We start from the raw sequence: 24,880 nt of genomic DNA, 5'->3' as shown, positions 1-24,880 counted from the left end.
CCAAACAATAATGGAATATTATACAATATTATACAATAAACAAAATTGTGCACTTGTGCGTGGGAATGACGACCGACTGACATCTCGTGAACGCGAATTTTAAAGTGTACACACCGAACCACATATCCACGGGTTTCGGAAGAAATAAAATTAACAAATAGAGCACAAACGGCAATTGAAAAAACGAAACGAATCGAGAAAAACGGAAAAAGCAATAATAACGACCGACGCTGCTACGATTGCGATGGCTTTATGGACCGATATCGCGTACAAACCGCACATCGGTGGCTTTTAAAACAAACGAACTATATGTGAATAGAGTAGTGACGGGGGTGATAAAATGTCGAAAAAGTGAAAAACGGCGTAAAAAGCATAACATTTTTTGAAAAAGTTTATTTTTGACTGATATATAGGAGAAACATAGGAGAAACATTCTCAACGAACAATGTTCGTCATAGTGTGGACCCGGCTTAATAATAATATTATACTTACATAGGTACTTACTACTTATATAAATAGTGCTATCCATATTCCATACTATACGCGGACATTCTTATGTCCTTCAAAATTTAACAGTCAATATTATTTTAATTTATTTTTTACATAATTAGCTAGGTACATTTCATAACTGAATCTGATTGTAATCATAGGAACAAATAGGATGGGGCTAAGCTAAGCCCCCAAAAATGCGAGTTCAGCCTCCCCGGATTTATTATCGTAAAATGTAATTTTTGTAAAGAAAAAAATTAAAATACGGCCTACGTCGTAGTAAGTGCATAATACATATAAATAAATTTAAAAAAAATCTACGGTATACCTACTCGTATTTTATAAAAATTGTTTAAAGATTTTGAACGTTTTGTACGGTGTATACATAATTACATACAAACGATAAACCTATTACTATTATCGGAAATAATATTAATAGTTTTAGTTTTATGTTTGTGTTTAGCACGATAATGTAGACAATACCTATCAATTTCGTTTTAGTATTTTGAGCTTACTTAGTATAGAAAAAGACATAAATATTGATGTAGAATGGGTCTTAAATGATTTTGCAAAAACATTAAATTTAAATTTAATTTTGTAAATATTAATTAAAGTAAAATTGTGTACATTTATTATTTTATATGATTGTGGTTTTAGATTCTGAGTGGAACGATGAATGTATTGATTTTACAATGATATGTGTTTTAGATTTTGAGTGGAACGATGAATGTATTGATTTTATAATGATGTGTGTTTTTTTATTTTTTTTTTTTGTGTGTGTACACGATATAGGTAATCAAAATAATGCTTCAATTTTCAACTTCAGTATCTTGTTTGATTGGAAAGTGAATATTGTTGGTGCATTGGGGAGGTCAAAATTCTCAGTAATTTTCAAAAGCGCCGTGAAATACAAAAGAAAAATTAAGGAAAAACGGGAATTTTTACGCAAAATTTATTTTTGAGAAAATTGATTTTGGTTTTTGGTGTCAATAATAAAAAAATAATAATCAAAAATACTTGAAAATTTAGTACAAGGCTCCTACTATATTGTTACAATGATATTTGAAAAATATTAAAAATCCTTAGTCACAGTTTTTTTTATTAGCATCTAAAGTTCAAATATTGACTAAATACGTAAAAATGACGAACATTTGCAAATTATTTGAGTTGAGAATTCATAAAAATTTTTCTTTTTAAATCTAAGATTTGAAAATTTAATACAAGATTATTCATAAGTTTGTCTACCTTTTCAAAACAAAAATGTCCACAAGCCAATTAAATTAAATTTTTATGAGGGTTAGAAGTTCATATTTTTACAATATTGGATATTCACTCGATTTCTCATGTAGCGGTTTTGTTATTTTATTGTTATTCACAAATAAATAACTTCTGTGGTATATCTACAACCGTGCCTTAAACCATGGTGGGTAGACCTGCAACCTTATCATTATTTTATCTGTTATCATTTATCACTTAACAACATTATTTTTTTTAAATAATAATAAATAATAATGTAATTACTAGTTACGGAGTTACCTTCTTGTCTCTTGTGCAGTAGCCAGTAAGTTGTGTAGTGTGTACCTGAGTGACCCGATTTGTATTCGGAAAATTATAAAAATTTAATCCATATTACCTAATATTATTTCACAATAATATTATTAATTTTATTTGTAAGTTATATGTTTGAAATTAACATTGAATGGTAGTTTTACCAAAATGAACTGCAATTTATTAAAGTTAAGTGGTTTCAAGTTTCACAAAAGTTTGCTTATAGTGTTAGGAAAACCATCATTCTCACATTCAGCCGTTTCATTAAAAAATAAATGCGGTTCAAAAGGTCCTCCTTGGCGCGTCATGTTCTTTGGCAATGATGATTTTTCGGTCAAAAGTCTTCAGATGCTCACATCAAAAATGTAATCATACTCATTATGTAGTGTAGGCGGTGAAATTAAATTATCTTATTTAGCTAATCGCTGAGAACATTTTTTATAGGAGAACACAGACTATAATTTCCAAGGTAGATGTTGTCACAACTTCTACGGGCAGTGGCATCAATGTCAAAAGTTTTGCAAAAGAAGAAAAATTAGATATATACGATTGGCCTGTTAACACAACACTCTTGGATGGAAAATATGATATTGGAGTGGTTGTGTCTTTCGGACGATTAATACCGGAAAAAATTATAAAATGTTTTCCGCTGTAAGAATGCAATATAATTTCTAAACATAATATTAAATATTGTTTTATTTTAATCAATTATCTAATAAAAAAATGAATTATTATTAATATTCATAATTGTAATGCATTTTTTTTGAGTAGGAAGAATGAAGATTTTATATTTTAAACTCAGTGCTTTAAATTCATAACACAGATGCGACATTTATATTGTTTTAATGTAATTTTTAGGTATATATATTCTAATAATTAATAATGTATAAATTTGGTTTCAGAGGAATGATTAATGTACACGCCAGTCTTTTACCCCGATGGCGAGGAGCTGCCCCTATAATATATACTATACTTAATGGTGATTTAACATCTGGAGTAACAATAATGAAAATCCATCCTCGTAGGTAAATTTACTAATTTTTACATGGTATCTCATAACATTATTACATTATTTGTTTATTAATTATTAGTATTATGCAGTATGTTCCAAAAGTCAATTTAAATCAGGTTTTTTACATTCATCTACAAGAAATATATGCCATTAAATTGGAATTTTCCTAGATAACTCTAGAAAAAATCCCAGTTTATAAAATGTTTAATATATTGATGAGTCAAGGACTCACAGAGCTACTTATGGTGATACAGGACTTTAGGGATAAACTGTATATAATATATGATGTACAATAAATATTTGTCAGGAATATTTATAAATACATAACTATTTTATTTATTTGTTATTTGTTGAGCATATTAAATTTATTTCTTAGGTTTGATGTTGGTGAAATTGTTAGACAACATAGTTGTTCAGTTGACAAAGATGAAACAGCTGATGAACTAAAGAAGAAACTATCGGATATGGGTGGACGTTTGTTAATTGACTCATTTAAAGAATTAACTAGGAGTTTAAGGTACGCAGTACCACAATCTGAAAAAGGGATAACTTATGGTAAAATATAAAAGATATTTCTACAGTAATTAAGATTTAAAATTTGTTGATTTCAAATGCTAAAAATAAAGAAGTATTTGAAATGGTTATCTACACAGGTTGGCGTACACTATGTTATCGTTCATCTATGCAGCAACCATGGTGAACTAATAGCGCTGGCAGAGTCAGTTGGTGTGTGGCTGTATTTATGCAATAATGTGTGCACTATATGGCATATTACACGGAAAATTGATTTTTACCAAACAGTAAAGTTTATAACTGCACATTCTCAATTTATGACTAAGTGGATACATTTAACCTTTATGCATGAATGCTATTGTTGATACCAAACAATAAATACAATACAATAGGTAATCTATTTGAGTTCAAGTTTATAGGGTTAGTCGGTAACACAAGATAGAGGAATTAAATAACCATTTTTCTCACGATTTTATTAAATATACATTTATTCTGTGTTGAGAATTTAGATTATGCTGTCCATGCAAAATATGAAATAAGTATAGGTATTTATAAACTTCATGGTGAAATAAAATATTTATAAATTTAAAAGAATAACAAACTTTAATATTTAATAGATATGATTTTAAAAATTAATTAAACATATAAATGTATTCGATCAGGTAGGTACTATAATTATTATAATACATTCAGCAAGCTGGGAATATTTATACAACTAGGATTTTTATAATTATGTAATATTTTTTTTCCTATTCCGTATAAATGTTCCTGAGAAGTGATATATAAATGTATTATATTTTGATAATATTATTGACTAAGATTCAATGAGATATTTCTTTTTATAATTTTATAATTATTAGCTATTATTTTTATCTTATCTGTTTTGTATTTAGTAGTTCCTCATTTATTGGATTACTTAATTATTAGATATTATCTTTAGAAAACAGACTTTTTACCTCCAAGACTTTTTTTCCTACCATCCTGAGTATTATAGTCATGAGAGCCCATCTAGTAGTGTCTTAACTTGTTTAATCAATTATACTGTATGTAACCTAGAAACAAAGTAAATACAAATTCATAATTAATCATTAATTATGAGATTTACTAAAGACATAAAAATCCATCTTATGTTCATTGCAGAATTTATCCTAAATTTTGTTTAAATTAAATTATACATAATATACATATTCTAAGTAGTTTAAAATTTAAAAATAAGGATTGTTTATTTTTCAAACAACAACTAGCAAAACAAGCAAAGAAATATTATATAAAAAACGTCTTAACAATTATAAATATTTAAATCTAAAGAATATTCGATATTTATATTAAATAATTTAGAAACTTTTGAAAACTTAAAATTTTCTTGCTAAGAGAACTGACAAACCACATTTTCAGATTATAATTTGTTTTATCATGCATTTCATAATACTTTGTTTTACATAACTACACATAAACTTGTGGCTTGTAACTACATTCATCGCATAGATCTTACTTATATACAGGCAGCATATAGTGTACGCCAATCTGTAAAATTAACCGTGGTATTATGAGATAGTATTGTCCATTAAAAAAGTATAATTTTTTTATTTGTTTCATTATCATGTTCTAATTTAAAATTTGCATATAAAAATTAAAGCATTATTGAAAATTATTAACATGTAGGTAAATCATGTAATAACTAAAACATAATATTATAAGATACTTTTTTTTAAAGTATTCAAAATGAAATTGTTAAAATTCATGTTAAATATTATATGATTCAACATTTTATGTCTTATCATAAGCTAAGAGTATTTTAAAAATGTTACTAAATGTTAAGGGTTTTTGAAAATAATATGCAAATTATATTATAATTTAACATTAATATAATCATTGATAGTATTTATAATCAATGGTAAAATTATATTTTATAGTTTTAAAATAAATATTTAATTGTTGATTTTAAATTAATGTTATAGCACCAAAAGTGGACAAAACCTTATCCATTATTGATTGGAATGTTATGGATTCTAATTCAGTTTATAACAAATATCGAGCATTGTGTGGCTTGTGGCCATTAATAACCACTTGGCATGGTACATCTGTAAAGTTGTTGAAAGTATGCATTTATCAGATGTCAAATGCAGAAACTCAGTTACAACCAGGAGATTTAGTATATGATAAGCAAAGACAAAAATTATCTGTTAAATGTGGTGGAAAAGGAGGTTATGTGTCTATTGAAAAACTTAAAATTCCTGGGCATAAAACAATGTCAGGTAAAGATTTTTTCAATGGTTTTGTTTACATGAAACCAAACAGTGAACGAAAATTTGATTGACATAATTATGTAAATTTGCAGTTAACAAATCCTATGTACTAGTAAATAGGTATTGGGATTCTTTTATTGTATAAAATGATTGTAAAATGTATATTTTAGAATTTAGTTATTAATAAAAAATGTTACCAAGTATTGAAGTTACATATTATGTTATTAATAGTTTAATTGAAATTCATTGTTTCAAAATGAAACATAATGTGGACAATACATTGAATTATTACAGAATTGTTCATTACTTTGAATTGTGTTGTAATAAAAAAAATTTATTGCGCATAAATTAAAGGCTCAGTTAGGAATAGAAGCCTGAAGTGGTATTTTCCTAGGGCCTCGCAACAAGTGACTTCCTTTTTTTTTTTACTATATTATATTTAAATTAGTGTTATAACTATGGCTGTTAGCTATTGTAGATTTTGCGGTTGGTTAGGAACATGTATATGTGTGGCAAGGTTTTTGCCACTATGGACCTGGGTGGTCACCCATCGGGGATTAGTAGCAGCAGCCGTTGCTCACTCTCAATCACGTTGCGTGATAGATTTCAGCCTCTGTGCCATGCCGGGCCACAATATTTTATTATAATAATAATTTATTCTGGATGTATTCTTAATTTTTATTAATTGTTTAATAATGTTATTCACATAACAAACAAATTATCTAAATTGCCAATCAATGTAGATGAACAAGAAAAAAAGAGCTTTCATTTGACATTTTAACAAATCTGGTATGATTGACTGGCTAGATTATTTTGTATTTACTAACATTACTAAACAAGAAAATTTACCATACGGAACAAAAAAAATTAGTGTGTGGAAATTACAATGACTAGATAACATAATAAAATGTACCACCACTTCAGCTTGATTGAGTTAAGGCTCTATCAAACAGTTAAATATTAAACATACTAATATTAATATCTTAAACAAGTCATGTGTAATAATTATGAGTAGGAGAATTATTATATTATTATAGTTAAAAACAACAGCAAAAACATACATGATATGAAGGGACTTAATATTTAAAATTTTACATCCATTATAATATGAATTAGTTGTTATTTTACTTAATACAGACTTATTTTATATACTAATGATGGGTTGCATGAAAAATGTATTAATCTGATGGTTCAATAAAATTTAATAGACCAATCATTGGTCACTAAATTTTATTTTACAACGTTTAGCTCAATATTGATTTGTTATATGTTTAGTGATTGTTCACATAACTCGTCATAAGTACTATATTATTTTATAAGAATTATTATGCCTAAAGCATAATTTCTACATTAAAAAAAGCATAAATACTAGCACGCATAATTCACTTGTTCAAAATGTGTAAATATTGAAAATAATGTCGATATAATATATTTTAATTTACCCATGAGTAGAAATACACTAGAGTTAGGAAATTAAGAGACTGCAGATCCAGTACACACATTTCTTACAGGCCGAAAAATCATTAGTTAGATATAATTAATCATATAAATACAGTTCATAAAATATAAAAAAAAAAAAATACATATTAATTCAGTTTGTAAACAGCAATCAACCAAGGTGAGCTGAGTATAATATATGAATATTAAAAACTAAAATGAATCAAGATTGTTTGAATGGTTGACAAATTATAATACTATATTAAATATTTCAATGTGGCCCTTTTATGTTATGGAAAAAATTCCATGTCGGAGTGAATGTACAGCGTGACTATGTGAGTGTCCAGCAGTTGTCCAGGAAAAGTATTATTACATAAAAATAAATTAAAATTTCAGTCCACTTTGAATTAGATGTTATATTAAACTCACTTTTAGCTTAAGTATGACTTTTATGTTTGCGTAATAGCATCCAAGGCTCTTTTGTGTTTGTCATACTCAATGCGAATATCCAGGTAACTAATACAAGTCTTCAAAATATCTTGGAAACTTTGTTCTTGACCATGGCCAATTGGGCTTCTGCCATCATCTGAAAAATGTCAAGACAATAAAACAAACAAAATGAACCGAAAATGCAAAAGGACTGAGTATGACAAACTACAAGATTTTGAAAAGTTAGAAAGCTTGACTAGACGCCTAGACATTATACATCAGAACCATAAATAATAGACTACTAGAGTCCAGACTCTAAATATATTTATAAGGAGACCAAACTTGTGCATAAGTAATACATTTTCCATAATACATCATGGCACTTATTTTTCCACCAGTATGTGCGGCAGTTCCCCTTTCGAGACTGTTTTGACACACAGTTAACCCAAAATAGATATAGAAAGATATGGAACTATTTAATCTTAAAAGGATATCAGCACAATATTTGTATTCTCTTCTCTCTCTGACCCACGAGCAGCATGGCAAATTTACGTTTAGCAGAACAAACTTTATGTTAAGAACATTAACTGTGTCCGTACGTTGCTTATTTTATGATAATTTAATTTTTATGTAAGTGATGAGCGTGTAAAATATTACAATTAAAAATTGTTTATAAATTATATAAAAATTAAAATATTATAAAAAAGCCAACGAAGGGACACGGGTTATGTTCTTATATTGTTCTTGGCTTAAAGTTTGATAATAGATGAATTCACTCTAATATTAAAATTCTGTTAAACATAAATTTGCTGTTACGCGCGGATCAGAGTGGGAAAACAAATGGTGCGCTAATATCCTCTTAATTAGTTTATAAGTAAAAAATTATACGTTTTATTCAAATCATAACGGCACCAGCGGGGCGCGGGCAGAGTCTTAAGCATGAATTCATACAAATCGTCATAAATAAATTTTTAAAAATAGTGTGTTTATGTTAGTTAATTAACCAAAATTAATTTTATTCATATACATTTATGATATAAAATTTGATAACTACCTAGAAACACTTGAAATAAAACTAAGTAATTAAATAAAATTATTGATGTAAAATATACAAATGCATTTTAATTAGATCTATATAAATTTCCATGAATTAAAAAACTTCATATTAAGCAGCGGCGGATCCAGGGGGGGGGGCAAAGGCGGCATCTGCCTCCTCATTCACCGTAGTTTTCCTTTGTTTTACAATGTATTTAGCTAATTTAGGAATTATTTGATTTCGGGTAGTTTGCACTTCCCTTAGACATCAATATTACTAATTAGAAAACAATTATATAATAAAACATTTTACTTACTATACGTGTTTCTGAATCTGGTATATGTGGAACGTTATTCATCCAATCTTGAATACGAATGTATAAACTCCTGTTTACATGATATTGATCATATGTAGTAGGCTTACTCGAGAAATGTTGCTCATTATAGCCTGGTATTGGCTGTAGCAGGGTTGCTATTCTATAATATTGTAAATAGTTATAATAGGCACAGTATAGATGAAATCTCATCTATTCTGTGTTATAGGTAGGTAGTTTCAAAAGTTAAAAAGTGACTTAACCCGTAAGTGGTACCTACCAATGGCACTAGAACTACTTATTAGTAGGTGATGCCAGGCCCGTGCGCAAGGGGGGGGTTTTGGGGGTTCAAACCCCCCCCATGGCCGAAAAAATTGTGTTTTTCATTTTTGATCTATTACCTATATATCATATTTTCTAACCTTATTTGTAATAAATAATAATGCATAACATAATAGTACAATACTATAATAATATAATATAGTGTTGTCTTCATGTTTGCTGTTTATCGACTTTCGTAATCGTTGCCATTATCGATAAAATATAATGACAATAAATGTATGAATATAAGTATAGTCGTATAGAGCATTAGAGCATACATGCCACACAACAATATTTTATTCGACCGCAATTAGTAGAACACGAGATTACACGATAACGGATTTCGGGAATTTTAAAAGTTGTTTATAATCATAGTTCATGCACAACGATTGTAAGCTCACAGTGAGACGTTAGTTATAGTGTTATACAAACACGCCGTTAGAAATAACATCAAAATGGACATTCGAACGTTTTTCAAAAAACCACGGCTAGAAAATGATGAGATAGTAAGTACATTAAAATTAATTATAATTACTAATAATTCAAATCATTTTTAAAAATTAAATTGGACTACTATTATAATATAGAGGTATGTTCATTTTTCGCGTGTGCTATAGAACATAATAATATAGTCATCCCGTTCGTGATTTGAAATCTATTGTTAATTGTTGTCGAAATATTTTATATAATACATTTTATTAAATGCAATATTTAAATTTATGAACACAATTATTCAATTAATCTGATTAATTTTTACATTTTATTTACAGGAAAATAGTTTTAATAACCAGTCACAACCAACTGAACCAGCGAGAAATGCATCTCCAGAAACAAATGTATCAGTGTCACTTCCAGAGATTGTGCACCAACATGACATAGGATTATATGTGAATAAACCTGCAACTGAAACTATTGACTTGTTTCCGGGACTTCAAAATTTGATTTGGACTCCTCCAGAAGACTATAAATTTCCTGTTTCCGAAAAAAGAAATTTAAAATTTCAAAGAAGTTGGTTGCTTAAATATAAATGGTTGGCTTATTCAGCAATTATGAATGGCGTATTTTGTAAGTATTGTGTGTTGTTTTCTGTCGGAGGTGGAGGAATTGGACATCAAAAGTTGGGACTGTTAGTTAAAAAACCGTTTACAAACTGGAAAAAAGCTTTAGAATCATTTAGTTACCATAACTCACTAGAGTATCATAAAACTTCATTATTAAAATCAAATATGAGAGCAGAAATTGATAACCAAAACATTTTACCAGTTGATTTACAAATTTCGGAACAACAATTAAATTTCATTAATGAAAGTAAAAAATGTTTGATTCCTATAATCGAAACTTTAATATTATGTGGCCGGCAGGGTTTGGCCCTTCGTGGTTCAAATGATTCAGGGAGAATAACCTCCGAAGAACCTTTAACTAACGATGGTAATTTTCGGGCTCTTTTAAGATATCGAGCAAAAACTGACGATCAGCTTAATACTTTTTTGCAAAATTCCTCAAAAAATGCCATGTATATAAGTAACCGTATACAAAACGAATTTATTGTCATATTTCATAATTTAATTCAAAAACAGATTATTGAACGAGTCAATAAATCTCAAGCTTTTTCAGTAACAGCAGATGAAACTGCCGATATTGCTGGCATAGAACAAGTCTCAATATGTGTAAGGTATTTAAATAATGATGACGCTAAATTAAAAATACGTGAAGATTTTTTATGCTTTGTACCTGTAGCAGATGTAACTGGGAAAGGTTTATCAAATGTTATTTTGGATTTCCTTGAATATTCTGGAATTGACTGTGCGTATTTATTTGGACAAGGGTATGACGGGGCTAGTACTATGAGTGGTGAATTTCACGGAGTTCAAGCGTATATCAGAGAAAAGTATCATTTAGCTCTCTACTCACACTGTGCTGCCCATAGTTTCAATTTGGCAGTTAGTGCCGCATGTAGTATCCCCCAAATTAGAAACTGTCTTGGTACAGTCCAATCTATTTACAACTTTTTTAATACACCAAAACGACAAATTGCACTTCATGATGCAATACAAAATAATGAAACTTTGTTACAAGAAAAGAAAAAAAAACTTAAAAAATACTGCGCAACAAGGTGGGTACAACAGCATGAATCAATTGGAACCTATATAGATTTACAACCAGCTGTTATTGACGCCTTAGAAAACATTTCAAGTACTTGGACAGATTCAAAAACAACATCCGGATCTTTTCAACTCCTTTCAGCAATAAAAACCTTAGAGTTTCAAGTATCAATTCACGTTTTGCATTCAGTACATGCATTGGCTTTATCATTGAGTAGAGTTTTACAAACAGAAAATCAAGATTTGGTTGAGGCTGTTAAGTTAGCAGATGCAGCAAAACACGAACTTGAAGAAAGAAGACAATATTCTACAGAAAACTTCAACAAAATTTTTGTGACTGTAGAAGATATTTGTAAGAAGTACAATATACCTGTGACTAAACCAAGACTCGTATCACGCCAAACTAACCGTTCTAACATTATAACAGACTCCGTAGCAGATTATTATAAAATTATTATTTACATACCATATCATGATTTATTTATCACTCATCTTCAAGATCGCTTCCTCAAACATCGAAATATTTTGTCCAATTTCTCATGTCTTTTTCCTATTGAAACTACATCTTTAGACAAAGTTGCTTGTAAAACGTTGTTTGAAACCTACAGTTCAATTTTACACGACGATTCCCCAGAAATTTGGATAAGTGAGGTAGAAATTTGGCGACGACGACTAGTTGGTAAAAATATTCGAAATGCCCTTGATGCCCTTGATATTTGTAATGCAGATGCATTTCCAAATGTCCATAAAATGTTACGTGTAATGTCAGTTTTGCCTGTGACTACAACGACTAATGAAAGGTCATTTTCTACATTACGTCGGCTGAAAACTTACCTACGATCAACAATGGGCGAAGATCGCTTAAATGGACTGGCATCATTGAATATACATCGAGATATAAACGTGGACATAAATCAAGCACTGAATCAATTCTTTTCTGTCCCTCGTCGAGTTAATTTATTAAAAAAATGATTTGTATTTTATGGTAGGTATTGTTAAAAAACACATTTAACATAGGTACTTACAAAATTAATAATAAATATAAATAAATTATAATACTATTTGCTGATTATTGATGTATCTATGTTATACATTTTTTTTTTTCAAAACACCCCCCATTCTAAAATCCTGCGCACGGGCCTGGGTGATGCAAACACAAATTGTAAACACCCACCAACCCCTACCTAGACACCCACAAAAATATTATTTCCAATTATGTTTAAAGTCAAGAAAAAGTTCTTTCAGTGGTTACATTACATACTGGTAATGTACAAGCAATACGAAGAGCCATACATAATGTAGGGAATACACAATAGTCAATACGACATACGTTTGTAGTTGATAACAAGGAATCGGCAGTAATTTTATTCATATTTTCCACCTATTTATAAATAATAAACATGTATGATGAACGGTCGTACAAAATTCATTGGTTTATCAAAATAAAATTGTCATCATCCGTTATCGAAAACACGGCACGTTAGCACAATGGGCAAGTCGCAAGGGCAGTAGCACGTTTATCAGAGGCGTATTTACGATTTTGGCACCCCTTTCTCAGTTTCCTTTTATTCACTGTCACAAAAAACGTATATGCCCCCTCTAATTCAATAACAAAATCAAAACCGAAACCGGAAAAAATTGGATATCGGTAGTAAATTAAAAACCGAAGACGTAGATATAATTTAAAAACTGTATTTTTTTGAAAATCTTAATATCTTGACATTTTGGAAAGTTTAGTTTACACCAAAAGCGATTTGAACGCTCGATCCGGTGATTCAAAAAAATTAATAAACTAAGAATGTAAATAGTCCTGGCCTTGAAACCGATTTTTGAAACCGGTATAAACCGTTTAAAAACTGAAACCGAAAAAAATTGGAAACTGCCAAACCGGAATACAAAATCGAAACCAAAACCGAAATTTCCTAATGCCGATATTGAAAAATTGAAACCAAAATTGAAAAAAATAAAAACCGGTATACAAAATCGAAACAGAAATTTTTTCAAGCCCTGGAAAAAGTGATAACTCAAAATGTATATATTCCCCTTATTGTATCTATGCTTCCACTAATTTAGAGAACACTTTTATTTCACCATTACCACTCATTTATTCCTAATAAAAAAAGTAACCTTTGTAATCAAATAAAACAAATTATAATTTTAAATTTTAGCCTTTTTTTTTCTAAATTGTAGGCATCTACGTATGACAATATTATAAAATAAATTACATATATAACTATATATATATATAGAAATATGTATAGATATGTATAAGATATTATAAGAAAGATACAGGTTATCACTTATCACTAATATAATTTCTCAACAAATCCAATAAAATTTAATTAAAAACCTCTGTTATAACTTATAACCTCTAGCGACGTCATCCCTTTGAAGACTCAGAATCTGGCGCCCCAGGGCAATTGCCCCCCCCCCCCCGTCGCCCCCTTAAATACGCCACTGACGTTAATATAAATGAAATATAAATAGTTTTAATTTGCATAGGTACATTAGTACATTACACGGTTTGTGAAGTTGTTGTAATTACTAATATTATCTACTATACGTCTATACCTAATTATAGTCTTCTAATTATTTGCATAGTATACCTATATATTATTATTTTAATCTATGCTATTTGTTAATTGTTTCTAGTTCCTACTTTCTACAATTACTTGGCCATCAATTATCAAAGTATTAACAAGTTTATATTAAGTAGGCACCCCTACTACCTAATACCTACTGGCTACTAAGTGTCAGTTTTCAAAAACTTTATGGACCAAGACACCCAGTGGCCAGTACTCACCCACCAATTGTAGGTGGTACAGTTGCATTTGCACCACCTTAAGTACATGTTCGGCGCCACTGACTGTGGTACGATGAACAAAAATTACGCCAATGGTATGGTGCGATCTCCTAGACCACTTAGTTTTATTAATTACATTAAGAGTTTAAGACCATACATTTTTTCAATATTGTTCCGTCGCATTATTTGTAGAAATAATATATTTACAGTATCAACTTTTATTTCACTATCATATTTTCGACTTAAATTTAATACTTTTAAAGAAACTAATTAATTTATTAGACATTTTAAGAAGTAAACCGAAACAAAAAACTGCAGCGGTCTACGAGAGTATGGGATCAGAGTACTAGACCACTTACGGCACAGAATTTCATATACTCTGTGCTTACGGGTTAATTATAGTTAATCGGGTTTTTTTTTAAACGGGCACTTATATCAGCGTTGTAAACATATTTTTAGTAATATTATTGGAAATAATAATATTATTTTTGTGCAATCATATCTGACCACGAAAAATAAAATAACTAAATTATAATATATAATTTATAACCACATTACATTCAGATGAGATATCAGTGACACAAAATTTAAAATTTCAACTTAATGACCACATGCAAATATAATAGGTAGGTATAGAAGATATAATATGATAAACTATTTATAAAACTATTCAAATACATGTACTACATCTACCTACCTAACATGTCAGTTTAATTTTTTAGGAATTCAAAAAAAGGTATTTTTATTTAACTTAGTCACAGGCTTTATTGTAAGGTGCAGGAGGACACTAATATTGTGCATTAGGAAATATAAAATGTGCAGTTGGCTTAGTGAATATGTGCACTTGAGAAATACAACAAAAATTACTTTTCCAAAATTATTTAAATTATGTATGACGTATTATTGTGTTGTTTTACTACGTAGTACGTGAAATCAGTCACGCCAGACAACGAATGACGACTACGCGATCGCTATCGGCGTCGAACGTGTTAAAAAAACTTCTGTTTGTAATGAATTAGTGGAGAGTTTAGCCTATTTTTTATTAGACCGAATTTACATTAATGACGAATTAGTACAAGTTCTTAAGCCATTTATTAGTTTAGGCACATTGACACAAGACCAATTCAAAAAAAGTACACAAGTTGATTGGAACGGATTTAGACTTATCAAATTTTGTATTCGAATATGAAGAAATTCAAGAAGTTAGCAACATTGACGACCTACGTAAAATGTCTATGGCCTCTTTTGTTGAACATCTTTCTGATCAGATCATTTATCACCTTACTAACTATTTTTCTCGAGTTCTCGCTGCTAACTAATAGTGCATATGAGAGCGTGTCATCGGCACAAGTACATTTTAAATCTGCTGATAGCAAAATTTGTTTGTGAGTTGGAGAATGAATATTTATTTGGTTCATTCAACATACTACCTTTATCTTATGGGACCCAAGAAGATGCAGTTTATCGTGACTATGAAACATGTCGCCGAGTAAACGATACTCTAAAGCACGCGAACAAAGTTTGTTCAAAGGAGTGTTCGCAGAAGCATCTCAAACTCAAGGTCTAAAAAGGGATTTACAAGATATTGAAAATAATAAAGCGGAAAAGCATTCCAAAAACAGACAATTTAAAAAAATAATTTTCATCCATAAATGGTTAAAAATATTATTATTATTATTATTATGCTTAATAACCAATTGTTTACACAATAATTCATAATAAAATTAGTTTGAAAATTGTTCGTGTAAAGTTTTTTATATAATTTAAATAGTGTATTTAGTGTGGAGTACCCCACTTATTACTGTAATATATATTTTATTTGTGCAGTTGGAAAAGATCCTTACAATAAAGCCTGCTTAGTCAGTCTGTCTCCAAAAATAACAAATTAAACAATTTAATGAACAATATATTATTATAAAAATACTATTGTGTCATAATATGATATTATATAATATAATATGATATTATAAATAAAATACAAACAAGTAGGTACTAAATTATAATTAAATTTAATACCTAATGAAAACTAAAAACAAAAAATGTCGTGACATTTTGCTTTCTAAAAAATAATTTAAGGTGCCTACTTCTATAATCAAGATAGTTATTTGCCATTCAAAACTGATTAATAAATAATAATACCTACATCAATACCTATTTAAAAATTAAAACTTAAAATATGATAAAAGATAATCAAATGGCACTACCTACTGAACTACTTAATATCTAACTATATCTATTAAAAAATTGACTAAAAAGAAATGTACTTATTTAAATAATAAAATTAATAATTATATATGAAAACGAAAAAAGCAATTAATTAATTCAACTCACGTTTTACAGTCGGACACTAATTGTACTGATAAAGTAAGTTCACAGAATTGGGAATTATTAGCTCTCTTAACAGCTCTCAATGCGCTTTCGTGTTCTTCATATTCAATGAATAAGTAACTAATAAAAGAAAACAGTGGCTTTTTCAAAATGTACATTCAAAGCGGAAAGTCTAGAGTAGGCACTCACCCTTTAGTGTCGTCATTTTCAGATTTTGGATAGTAATCTCTGAGGATTTTACCGAACTTCGTAAATATTTCGGTGATAACTTGTTGGAGATGGTCGAAGCTTTTGGGTTCGACTTTAGGAATACCGTCAACTTTAATGACGGTGGACACTTCGAGTTTCTTTTGCAGTACGAGATTGAACAATACTAAAAATGACGATGTCACACGAATGATTGGAGGAGCCTTAGATAAGGTCTGATTAATTGTCGCTGTCTTACTTTCGTCGATTTTGTTGTCGACGGCATCGCCGGCCACCGCCATGACGAATCGGCTGTCTGCCTTATCTAGAATCGAATGAAAGAAATCAATACAATGGAACAAAAACAATGAGCAGAAAACGGAGAAGATACGTGTAGTGAGAACTACGCGAGACCTGGGATGGTCAGGATAAACTTGTAGTTGGTAAGTTGGTTAAATGTAGTCAGCGTTAGAACCACGATTGACAATAAGTAACTGCTACCGTCTACTTCTAGACTATAATTTACCATAGGTAGTCCACAACAATTTTCAGTAACGAAACGATCAAAACCAAAGTGGATTTATAAAATATCAAAACATTACAATTTACACTGGCTGCGCATTCCGTGTAAACCTTGTGGTTAACCTTTTACCATAATAATATAGGTACTAGATATTCAACTACCTTCATTACAATAGTATTACATTGCATTCCACTGTGGGTCAGGCCTTACATAATAATTAATAATATTATTATAATAAATAATACAATATATTATTGTTCTAGTTGGTGAATGACAATAAAACTCTAAACGCGGACTACACATGATTTCACGGAGACAACGTGTTATGTAGAACCACAGATTAGGAAATAGAATATAGAACCTTAAAGGTATTATTAACTATTTTATATTTTTAAACTGGACGTGTGGACTAACTTTAAGCTAATTATAAAATATAAGTGTAGGGGCGGTGGGCCACTGTGCTACTGTGCAATTGCACAGTGTACCGGTGTCATATTATGTGACAAGGGCTGAAGCCCTTCAATACGTTTTCCTAAAAAGTAATCCGACGGTGGTTTGCCGTTCGCCCACATGGCCACAGTGGCGTGTTGAACTCATTTTTTGTGAGGAGCAAAAATGTGTACGATGTTTCCACCCACCCACAACCCATGATGTTTATAACAGCATTTCCAACTCATCAAAAAAGTTTAAATTAAAAATTTACAAAATATGCGTACATTTGTAACGGTTTGCATAATCGGTTATGATATGTCTACGATATACCTAGCCACCTAGGCACGTCCTAGGTGGCTAGGTATTTTGTAGCAGGGGGACAACCCACCAACCAAAAATGTTGAAGGAGCAATTGCTCCAAAATAATACTTTCGACGACCCACCACTGTAAGTCTGCATGGCCACATCTCGTTCATCGTTGTAAATCGTATATGACAGCGCTATCTAACTTTGGAAATTGAACAGCTGCGAGGGCCAATTCTTTACGAACGCGTAGAGTGAAAAATTATTTGGCGGCAGTAGATGGCGCCGCCGTTATCAAATTAACTTAAATCTAAATAATAAATAATAATACCGGCCAACGCCGTTGGCGGCATTATAAAAAAAAATGTTAGGTTAGATCATAGGCGCAAATCACCTAAAAATATCAGGGGGGGGCTTAAGCACTAACATTTTTTTGGAGGAAACTGACCCGTCACACACCCCAACAGTACAACACCATATATATTAACAGGGGTATGAAACTCCGTGAATTGGCCGAATCGGGCGATTGTAACCTTGAACACGGCGTGGCATACGTAATATATGATAAAAGTAAACAGTGGAAACAACCCGACCCCGCGCAGAATATCCTGCCTATTAAGCGGAAACGGTTTTTCAATACGGGTATAACATCATGTCAGTGTTACGGAAACAGTTTCATTGTTCGGACTTCAGATCATAGGTAAACACATGCCCATGCAACTCCCCAACCTATTAACACAAATCAGTAGTGCTCTTATTGTCGGGTCCCGCTCTGGTGGCGCGCTCTAGTAGTAATTTGTATTTTAATAATTTATTACTCATTCAAAGATTAAACAAATAGATAAACATTTTTACTGTTATAAATTTATAATAGTAATTATTATTTAAAAGTATAAAAATATAATAACACCTAAAAATAATAATAATAATAGTTAGTACTTTCAACTTTGGTACTTAAGTAGTCATTACTTGTAGACCTTTATAAGGACAATGTGCCAATAACATGGGTCTGTATATTTTGGCGGTATTTTACAGTCATAGGCTCATAGATTTTTACTATGAGCAAAATAATGCCGATAATATTCAATGGATCGTTAAGCCCACAGTCTTAATTAATTTTTTTAAGTCGACAATCATCGAAATAATATTTTGGTACTTGGCCGGTAGATGGCGCCACCAGAGCGGGACCCGTCAATAAGAGCTTCATATTCGGGGATTAGTTGCCAGACCTAATAATCTAAGACCGTGGGTAAACACTTCACCCATCAGCTGATCGAGTTTCGCTTCTATATTGTTCTATGATATTAACAAAATACAAATCAGTAATCACACAAATCCAACGGGACGGATTGCAATAAAGCTACAAAACTATTTTAATCCTATTTTGTGGAATTACCTATACTGCGGGTCTAATTAGAGAAAACGAGCGCGTCGCGTCGCGGACGGTCTGCGTTGATTTTAGACACTAGATACGCCGAATCTTATAATTTATATATATTAAGTTGTAAAATATGTTCATTATGTTTAACAATTATTTCCCGGTTCCTTACTATATCATAATCTCACAACAAGTAACAACAATAAATTATGATATTATATTACAATATATTTATATTTTATTATTATGTCATATCAGTTTAATATATCCAGATGTAAACTTGATATATTATATTATTAATTTATTAATACAAATAATTAAATAAATCTGTTTTTGAATTTTTAATAAATGTAATTAGGTAGGTATTATGGAAATATTAAGGTAGTAGTACTATAAGTTATAATCACAGGATTCGGGGTGCTAGCACTAAAATTCATGGTGCTAATCACCAAGGCTGGGCAAGTTAATGATTTTTTTTAACTCAGTTAAGTTAAGTTAATATGCACCAATAACAAAAAGTTAAAAGTTAAAAGTTAATTTAACTATAGGTTAACTCAGTTAAGTTTAAAGTTAATACACACTTTTTGTAAACTTTTTATTAAGTTAAAAAAAAAGTTAATTTGTTTATACAACGCTAACGTACTTAATTTTTTTCCAACCCAAAACTAAATTATAGATTATAGTGTTTATATTTTATACAGTGTTTCCATATTAGTTAAATTCGAATTATATACTTTTTTTACTTTAAACAATTCACGGTAAATATTTTTTGACATGAAAACGAAATATACTGAAATAGTGAAATATGATAAAATTAAAAACAAAATAAATTAACTTAACTTACTTCTTGAAATGAAAAATTAACTCGTTAATTTCACGTTAATTAAAAAAGAAATTTAGTTAGTTAACAGTTAAGTTAATGAAAAGCCAAAATTAACTAGTTAAGTTAAAAAGTTAATATAAAATTAACTTATTAACTTAACTTAAACTTTTTAACTCGTTAATGCCCAGCCTTGCTAATCACCCTTAGCACCCCTGCGATTTACGCCTAGGGTTAGATTAAACCTCACTAAACCCAATAAACGGCTCGCGGGTCGTGGACCGTGGCTATTTATAACTGTATACCGAAAAACAATCTCGGTGAAGTGTCACTTATGATAAATCAAGTTAAATTTGTCATGGTGTCACTAATGAGTAATGGCTTCTTACTCCACATACCTATCAGTGGCGTAATTAGTGGCGTTTTTAATAGAGGTGCCAAACGTTTTGGCCAGCCCATGAACTAAGATAATATCTTAATGATTGGATAATTATCTTAGTTAGTTCATGGACCAGCCCAAATGAGTAGCCAACCGCTTGCAACTTGCAAGCGCATATTAATATGTTATGTTCTTTTTAAAATACATGCATTATGCATACCTACCAATTTTGAGGCACGCCCACTCATGTGTTTAATCTAATATAAATTATAATTAATATATTCCAACTATTAATAAAATGACTGATTACCTATTTATCATTGTGACAATAATTGCTTAGTGATTACACAATAAAATAATATTTTCCTATAAATATAAGCATGTTTTTGCGATAATATAATAATGGTTAAATGTTAAATGGAAGACCTTCGGGCACTAGCCTCTTGGGCTACTTTTGAAATCTGACAAGGGGCAATGCTCACCTTGCATGCTTATTGTAATAAAAAATACAGATTGTGTAAATCTTAATGTAAAATTTAAAAAAAATCTTTTCCATGTTATTACAATTTAATTTCAAATTTAAATTCAATCATCAGTCCACTGATTTCCCTTCTTTCCTCTGTTCTAAATAAATATATCGCTAAAGATACCATTTATCCAAAGTCTATCCATGTTTAATATTTCCAGTTTCCACACCAATAAGTTATAATCAGCTCTATAATTTCCTCATTAGTTCAATCTTCATTTATAATTTATCATTAGGTATAATATTATATTGATAACTAATAAGTAATAACAACATTCCCTATTCATAATAATATACCTAATTATTAATTTAGTGTTATGTGTATCTATGCCTATATACTCTAAATGCACATATTATTATTGTAATATAATAATATAACCATCACAATTAATTAACCCATGACGACTAATAATGTTATCATTATATACATTAATATCTTAATTTATGTCTCATTATAATTTATAATCATAGATATATCAATACTATATACTTAAGTACCTATATCGTCTATATCAGCATTTAATATTTTAAACTAAAACTCATTTAGTAAGGTTAATAAATATGTCATTAATATAAAATTTGTCTAGTAAGGCTATACTGCAGAGTATACGGATGACGGATGTGCGTTTTATTAATATTTCATTTTACCTATTATAAGATTGTGCAAGATGTTTTGTTGCGGAGTATGCAATGCCGTATTTACCGGCATATACCAGGAATCTGTATTCACAACTCAATGCGGTCATTTGTTCCATGCTGAATGTCTTAGAATGTGTTTCAACAAGCAGTAGGCACCTATATTATTTATTTATCGATGGCCGTTCTTACAATGTCCGGTAAAATGTCGGTTGATTTTAACCGGACATTGTAGTAACGTAGTATTACCTATCCATTTAATTATTTTTTATTGATTATTGTTTCAAGGTTTTTAAACCAAGATGTTGTACTTAAATGCCCGTTTTGTTCACTATTCGTTGACACAGCCAAATTGATTAAGTTACATCTCCAAATAGATGCAAATTGGAAAGATACCGCTTCTGCTTTAAGAAAACAGGTACCTATAAATTATAATAATTGTTTTTTAGTAGATTATCATGAGAGACCCATTCAATGACAGAGTAGGTACTCGCATAAAATATTATATTAATATTTATATATTATTATTAATCTAAACTATACATTTGTAAAAAAGGCTATACCCAGTGGCGGCGCCAGGAATTTTTCTGTGGCCAACATAATATATTTGGGCAGGCACAGTTGTTTGGACGTATGGTTGTATGGTAGTCGAATAAACGGGTGGGGGGAAGGGGGTTGACAGGGGCCAGATTGTCCTTTTTTGGATTGCCCACCTTTGACTCTACATATATAAGTACAGTACCTTTGTAATACAAATTGTTTATTCAATCTCTTAAGGTCTTTGACCTCCCCCCTTGAAAAATGGTGGTTGAGTTACAGTCTTAGTGACCAGGGTTTTTGGTGAGTTGGGTTATTTACTTATTAGATACTTATTTAAAAAGAAAAGTAAAATTAAATACATAAAACTGCAATTCATTATATTTTCTTTATTTAATAAACAACATAATATCATACATCTAACAACGACTAAAAAAACGTAAACAATCTATGTTGTATCCATATATAGCTATGTGTGAAGTGTGTGTGATTTAGGAAAACCAAACCACGAAATTACAGGGATATGTTCTATTTACGTAACAATACTTAAAAATTATAATTTCAACTATTAAATTTAATCAAAATTTTTAGGCAGGCCAGGGGTTTCTAAGGTGGGCCATGGCCCGCCCGGGCCCGCCTTTGGCGCCGCCACTGGCTATACCTATCTACTTCAGTAGGTACATTTGTTTTGGTTTTATATTTCTTGTATACAATTATTATGCTTATGTTCAGGTAGTTTCTATGAAGGAAAATATTGCTGTTGTTAATTTGTAAATCTGTAATAGTTTTATTATTTTATTTTTTTAGATTATAATTAATAGGTAGGTACTATTAAATTCATTGGATTTTTTTCATGACTTATATAGAATGATAGTTAATATTATTGCAATTTATTATATACAAATATTCTAGTTATATGTTATACAATTCTAAGGGTTCAAATTCTTATTTTAAAGGGTTCAGAATAGGACATTTTGATAAAACTTTAAAATAAAAAATAAGTAAATTAAATATTGACAATAATTACAAAGAATGACAAACATGAGTAGGTACCATGAGTAGGCACTTACATGACACACCAAATACTTAGGTTAACAATTATTAACATTACAAAGTACAGATACTAAAACTTAAATTTAGAATATTTGATAAATGAGATTAATTGTAACATAAAATATACGAAGCACAACACTGTACAAGACATAATGCTGTGGGAACCCTGGCTTTAGTGTCTTCTAATTTAAACACCAACAGTAATCTATATCTAAATGTTGATTAATATTGGTAATATAAAAAAATATAACTGATAGTGATAGCATTATAGTAGGTAATATACATTAGGTAGGTATTTACTGAAATATTTTGTAAAATTGATTTTTAGATTCTGAACGAAGTGATGAATGTATTGATTTTACAATGATGTGTGTTTTTTTTTTTTTTTTTTTTTTTGTCTGACGACAACTTTTGGAGCAGTAAAAATGCTTCGATTTTCAAAAGTTGTACCTTTTCTGAAAGGAAAGTGAATCTAGTTGGTACTTTGGTGGGTCAAAAGTGAAAATTTCCCAATACTTTTCAAAAGCGGCAGGAAAAACCTTAAAAAAATAACGGAAAAACGCGAATTTTTACGCAAAACCAATTTTTGACAAAAACGAAAACTTAATTTTACTGTAACTCAAAAAATAATTATTGTAAGCACTTGAAATTTGCAACAGATGTTTATATTAGCGTTGTCTATACAGGGTTAAATTTTCAAAGTGTTTCGACTTTTTTTGAGCTATTTATAGACAAATGAAATTTTCAATTTTTCTAAGTATTTTTTTTTAAAATAACGATAAAAAATTTTTGGTTGGATAGAAAACTTTGAAAATTTAATACAAGGTTTCTTATAAGTTGTTCTCACAGTGATAAAAAAAAATCCAAAATCGTTAGTCACAATTTTTTTTTATAAGTGCTTAAAGTTTAAATTAATTAATTAATTAAAGTTTAATTAATAGCTAATTAATTCTAATTAAAACAGAATTTTTATTTTTATTTGAAACCTTGAAACTGTACATTAATAATGTCCTGGTTTAAAATGTATCGGATCATTAAAATATTATTAAAAATAAAGGTATTCTAAAAAATAATACTTATTTTATTATTTTTATGTAGATACTTGGCCACAGGATTAGCATTTCGACAGTTAGCGCTAACATTTCGAATTTCAAAGACTGCTGTATCAAATATAGTCATCGAAGTATGTATCGCTATTTGGAATGCATTAAAAAAAAAACATATGCCTACTCCTACAGTTGATGATTTTAAAAGTGTCGCTAATGAATTTTTCACACAATGGAATTTTCCAAATTGCGTTGGAAGTGTTGACGGGAAACATATTAGAATAAAATGCCCTCACAATTCTGGTAGCATGTTTTATAATTACAAACAGTATTTTTCAATTGTTTTAATGGCTGTCGCCGACGCCAATTCTAAATTTTTAATGATCGACGTTGGTTCATTCGGCAAAGATAGTGATGGCAGTGTTTGTGTAATACATCGTTTTATAAACGTCTTGAAATGGTACTCTTAGCTACCGAGTCCATG

The 24,880-nt window shown here is 29.9% G+C and overlaps 4 protein-coding genes across 5 annotated transcripts in view; 3 read left to right on the top strand and 1 right to left on the bottom strand.

Moving 5' to 3' along the window:
* Positions 1 to 2,001: 2,001 nt before the first annotated feature.
* On the top strand, positions 2,002 to 6,011 carry LOC100165468 (methionyl-tRNA formyltransferase, mitochondrial). The gene is made up of 5 exons (XM_001943162.5): positions 2,002 to 2,402; positions 2,482 to 2,688; positions 2,940 to 3,062; positions 3,426 to 3,604; positions 5,521 to 6,011. The coding sequence occupies exons 1-5, from the start codon at positions 2,206 to 2,208 to the stop codon at positions 5,877 to 5,879; spliced, it is 1,065 nt and encodes a 354-aa protein (XP_001943197.1). The 5' UTR covers positions 2,002 to 2,205; the 3' UTR covers positions 5,880 to 6,011.
* Positions 6,012 to 9,441: 3,430 nt separating this feature from the next.
* LOC115033905 (zinc finger MYM-type protein 1-like) lies at positions 9,442 to 12,444 on the top strand. Its single transcript, XM_029488720.1, has 2 exons — positions 9,442 to 9,850; positions 10,115 to 12,444. The coding sequence occupies exons 1-2, from the start codon at positions 9,800 to 9,802 to the stop codon at positions 12,416 to 12,418; spliced, it is 2,355 nt and encodes a 784-aa protein (XP_029344580.1). The 5' UTR covers positions 9,442 to 9,799; the 3' UTR covers positions 12,419 to 12,444.
* A 4,132-nt stretch (positions 12,445 to 16,576) lies between these two features.
* Positions 16,577 to 17,076, bottom strand: LOC107884159 (eukaryotic translation initiation factor 3 subunit B-like). The gene is made up of 2 exons (XM_029486410.1): positions 16,767 to 17,076; positions 16,577 to 16,697 (listed from the first exon to the last, which is right to left on the bottom strand). Exons 1-2 carry the CDS (start codon positions 17,063 to 17,065, stop codon positions 16,577 to 16,579), a joined length of 420 nt encoding a protein of 139 aa, XP_029342270.1. The 5' UTR covers positions 17,066 to 17,076.
* Positions 17,077 to 21,645: 4,569 nt separating this feature from the next.
* LOC100570130 overlaps positions 21,646 to 24,880 on the top strand; it is a 4,072-nt gene continuing 837 nt past the window's right edge. Inside the window, exons 1-2 of one of the 2 annotated variants that reach the window (XM_016805709.2) lie at positions 21,646 to 21,911; positions 22,049 to 22,178. In XM_016805709.2, the coding sequence (XP_016661198.1) occupies positions 21,793 to 21,911; positions 22,049 to 22,178 (249 nt within the window). In that variant the 5' untranslated portion in view covers positions 21,646 to 21,792. The remainder of the gene's footprint in view (positions 21,912 to 22,048; positions 22,179 to 24,880) is intronic. The other variant, XR_001679743.2, reaches the window with a different exon arrangement.

Source organism: Acyrthosiphon pisum, chromosome A1 (genome assembly GCF_005508785.2).
Source record: "Acyrthosiphon pisum isolate AL4f chromosome A1, pea_aphid_22Mar2018_4r6ur, whole genome shotgun sequence".
NCBI classification, from domain to species: Eukaryota; Metazoa; Arthropoda; class Insecta; order Hemiptera; family Aphididae; genus Acyrthosiphon; species Acyrthosiphon pisum.
Note: the sequence above shows the minus strand (reverse complement) of the source record. Positions and strands in the feature narration are given on the sequence as shown.

Excerpts from the sequence above, each read along its gene's own strand:
- LOC100165468 (XM_001943162.5), top strand. The coding sequence starts at position 2,206 with ATGAACTGCAATTTATTAAAGTTAAGTGGTTTCAAGTTTCACAAAAGT. Across the intron at positions 2,403-2,481 it reads CAGATGCTCACATCAAAAAT|GAGAACACAGACTATAATTT; the intron begins GTAATCATACTC and ends CATTTTTTATAG. Across the intron at positions 2,689-2,939 it reads ATTATAAAATGTTTTCCGCT|AGGAATGATTAATGTACACG; the intron begins GTAAGAATGCAA and ends ATTTGGTTTCAG.
- LOC115033905 (XM_029488720.1), top strand. The coding sequence starts at position 9,800 with ATGGACATTCGAACGTTTTTCAAAAAACCACGGCTAGAAAATGATGAG. Across the intron at positions 9,851-10,114 it reads GGCTAGAAAATGATGAGATA|GAAAATAGTTTTAATAACCA; the intron begins GTAAGTACATTA and ends TTTTATTTACAG.
- LOC107884159 (XM_029486410.1), bottom strand. The coding sequence starts at position 17,065 with ATGGCGGTGGCCGGCGATGCCGTCGACAACAAAATCGACGAAAGTAAG. Across the intron at positions 16,698-16,766 it reads GAAAATGACGACACTAAAGG|TTACTTATTCATTGAATATG; the intron begins GTGAGTGCCTAC and ends TTCTTTTATTAG.